Source organism: Belonocnema kinseyi, chromosome 9 (genome assembly GCF_010883055.1).
Source record: "Belonocnema kinseyi isolate 2016_QV_RU_SX_M_011 chromosome 9, B_treatae_v1, whole genome shotgun sequence".
Classification (NCBI taxonomy): Eukaryota; Metazoa; Arthropoda; class Insecta; order Hymenoptera; family Cynipidae; genus Belonocnema; species Belonocnema kinseyi.
The window spans coordinates 88,582,581-88,585,670 of NC_046665.1; the positions used below are offsets into that span (position 1 = coordinate 88,582,581).

Sequence of the window (3,090 nt, forward strand, 5' to 3'; positions counted from 1 at the left end):
ACGACTGACAAAATGACTTTTCTGGAAATACTTGACAATTTCTGAAATACTCAATTTATGGCTAAGTATTTTATTTTTTATTTTTACATTATATTGGAAAAATTTAACTCATTATCATAATTGTCAATTTTAAATATAAACACTTGGTTTATTTGATTAAAAAATTTTTAAATATTTAAAATTCCCGCGCGATTTCAGGATTTTCCATATACGGAAGAACCAAGGTGTGAACGGTCTCGGACAGCTGTCTGCCAGCACCGGGCAGGCTGGCAGAGGTGTGACAGTACCCTTATTTTTAAACGAAAAATTATGAACAAAATATGTAGAGTGAATTACCCTTCACATAGCACAATCTACATGGTGAGTTGCTGAGCTTCATGTTGTAGTCAATAACGAAACGTTTTTAACCATTTTCATTTTACAAGATTGTCAGTTGGCAGCAGTTGTTCATATGTAATGGGAGTCGATGAGACAGTATAAAAGAGCTCTGCATTGAGGAACACTTCGGCATTGAGGGGCAACGTTGATTTAGGATTATTGGTATTGTTTTTCGTTTGATTGACAATACGAATCATCCAACAATGGCCCTCAGTCAAACCAGCGTGGTGAGTAACGAGAAATGCAATTTTAAAAGCGAAAGCAAACCCACTAACAGAAATTGCTACGTACATGTGTCACGTCTTTCGAGTTTCGCAAACGATCATGGTTACCTGGAAGCACAAGCATTTTAACACTCCACTCTGTACAATTTTCACTTCAATTTTCCTTGCAATTTTCCTGTCCTTTTCGTTATCTTTACATGTTTTTCTGTATGAAACCTGAGCGAAGAAGTCAAATCTTTAAACTGACTAAAACGTTTCAATATAAATCAATTATGTCTTGTACTTTTCCATGATCAAAAATCTTATCTGAGTAAACAATGTAACGTATTATACACGTGTAATTTTCTCATCTTGTGTACGTAATGTTAATTATAATTAAATATGTTTGAAACTTGAGTTTTATTTAGGTAGTGTTAAGATAAACTGAGTAAATTATGTGTATTCAGGTTGTGAAATTTCCTTGAAAAAATATTGTAATTGTTGATATTTCATCGTGTTTCTTTTGTTCCTTTTATTTTTTCAATATGGACATTGTGTTTTCAGTTAAAGCTTTACAACACCGTGATAGAGGATGTTATATCAGGAGTGCGTGAGGCGTTTTTGGATGAAGGAGTTGACGAACAAGTTTTGCAGGAACTCAAACAGATATGGGAGACAAAATTGATATCAAGCAAAGCTGTCGAGTTAAATCCAGATCCCCCAGAACCTCAGCCACCTCAAGTTATCCATAAGACGGCCAACATTAGTAAAGGTTAAACTTTGAAAAAAATATATCTTTTTCGTTCTTTCTAAAATGTTTCAGGGGAATTAAATATCACAAAGAAATTTAGATGTCAGGGTGGCCCCAGATGAGAGAAATCCTGGAAGTCAGTGAATTTTTTTGGTCAGGTAGTCAGGGATTTTGAAGAAGAAAAATTTATGTAGGAAGCACTTTAATAACTAAATTCTAGGGCATTTTTTAACATTCCAAAGAATTTTTAATATATTTCAATTGATTCCATTGGATTTTTTAAAATTTTAGGGTTTTTTTAAAAAATCCTAAGGCATTTTCAATAGACTTTAATAATTTAAATTGATTTCAAAGGATTCTAAAGATCAACTCAATAATTTGAATTGATTCCAAAGTATTTCTAAAATTTTTAGGGTATTTTAAGATTATTCAAGGTATTTTCAAGAGCGTTAAAAATCTTGAAAGGATTTGAAATATTTTAGGGTATTTTTAAAGGTTATACGACATTTTTAATAGATTTCGATAATTCGAAGGGGGTTCAAAGGGTCTTAAAAATTGTAGGTTATTTAGAAAAATTCAAAGGAATTTTCAAGAGTATATTTTAAGATTTCAAGTAATTTTTAATAGATTTTTATAAATTGAAGAAAGTCCAAATGATTTTAACGATTTTAGGGTATTTACAAAGATAAATTTTCAATTGTATTCTTGTTGCAAATTTTCCAAATTACGGTAGCATTTGTAATTGATGATTCTATTATTCGTGAAAAAATTTTAAAAGTCCATTTCTTTGAAGTAATGGATGGAGAAGCTTTTTTGCATCTGAAATCGTGCAAATCTACCCCTCCCATGTAATTATTATTCAAAGAAAAAGCTCGAGGAAATCCTAGTTCTACTCTCTCTTGAGCAGCTCGTGAAAATCTTTTCACTGGGGTTATGGGAGTGATACCACACGCTGTGGAAAGAATAGAGACTTGTTTTGAGTCTATTACACTGATAAAATTCATCCCACTGTTGCCATCATGACTTACTTTGTACGATCCTCAGATAATTTTTTTCGTGAAAGGCCATTGAGAAGTGGATTGATCATTTGTAAAACAACTCTGGAGCCAAGTGCACATGCTAATAAATTTATTCCAATGCTTGGATGATTTTTGCCACAATAAACGTCTAAATTGAATAGATATCCATTGGCTGCACATAAGCCCCAGAGCTTTATCCCATATCGATCAGGCTTACAAGGCAGATACTGTTTCAAGCTCGTACGACCAAAAAATCGAACCGTCATTTCATCAACTGAAAGTGTTGTTGAGAAAAAACCAAATTGTTGAATATTTTGCCGGAATAAATTTAATATTTTACGAACTTTCCATGCTTTCTCTTTATCATTAGCATCCTCAGTTTTTGAAAATTTTATTTTTGATTTGATTTCACGAAATAGATTGCAGCTCATTGCTAAAGCTACAGGAGAGCATTTTACAAGGGGTTCAGTTTCCCAATACTCTTCTTGATTATTTCGGATATTGTAGAATGACAGCACTAATATACCTATGAAAGTGTTTAGTTCTTCTGTAGATATTTGTAAGCCATTTTCTTGGCTAGCTTCTATGATATAGATTTTTATTTCTCTGGAGAAAAAGCATTCAAATAACTCCACATGTGACATAGATAATATTTTTTTCCGTACATTATCAGACAGAAAAACTTGATCATCTAGATTTCCAGGACAAACTTTTTCTTCGTTACTCCATGAAAAAACGT

The 3,090-nt window shown here is 32.4% G+C and overlaps 1 protein-coding gene across 1 annotated transcript in view; it reads left to right on the forward strand.

Annotated features, from left to right (window-relative positions):
- Positions 1-434: 434 nt before the first annotated feature.
- LOC117180363 (transcription initiation factor IIA subunit 1) overlaps positions 435-3,090 on the forward strand; it is a 24,319-nt gene continuing 21,663 nt past the window's right edge. Inside the window, exons 1-2 of the mRNA XM_033372825.1 lie at positions 435-605; positions 1,146-1,353. Of these exons, the coding sequence (XP_033228716.1) occupies positions 582-605; positions 1,146-1,353 (232 nt within the window). The 5' untranslated portion in view covers positions 435-581. The remainder of the gene's footprint in view (positions 606-1,145; positions 1,354-3,090) is intronic.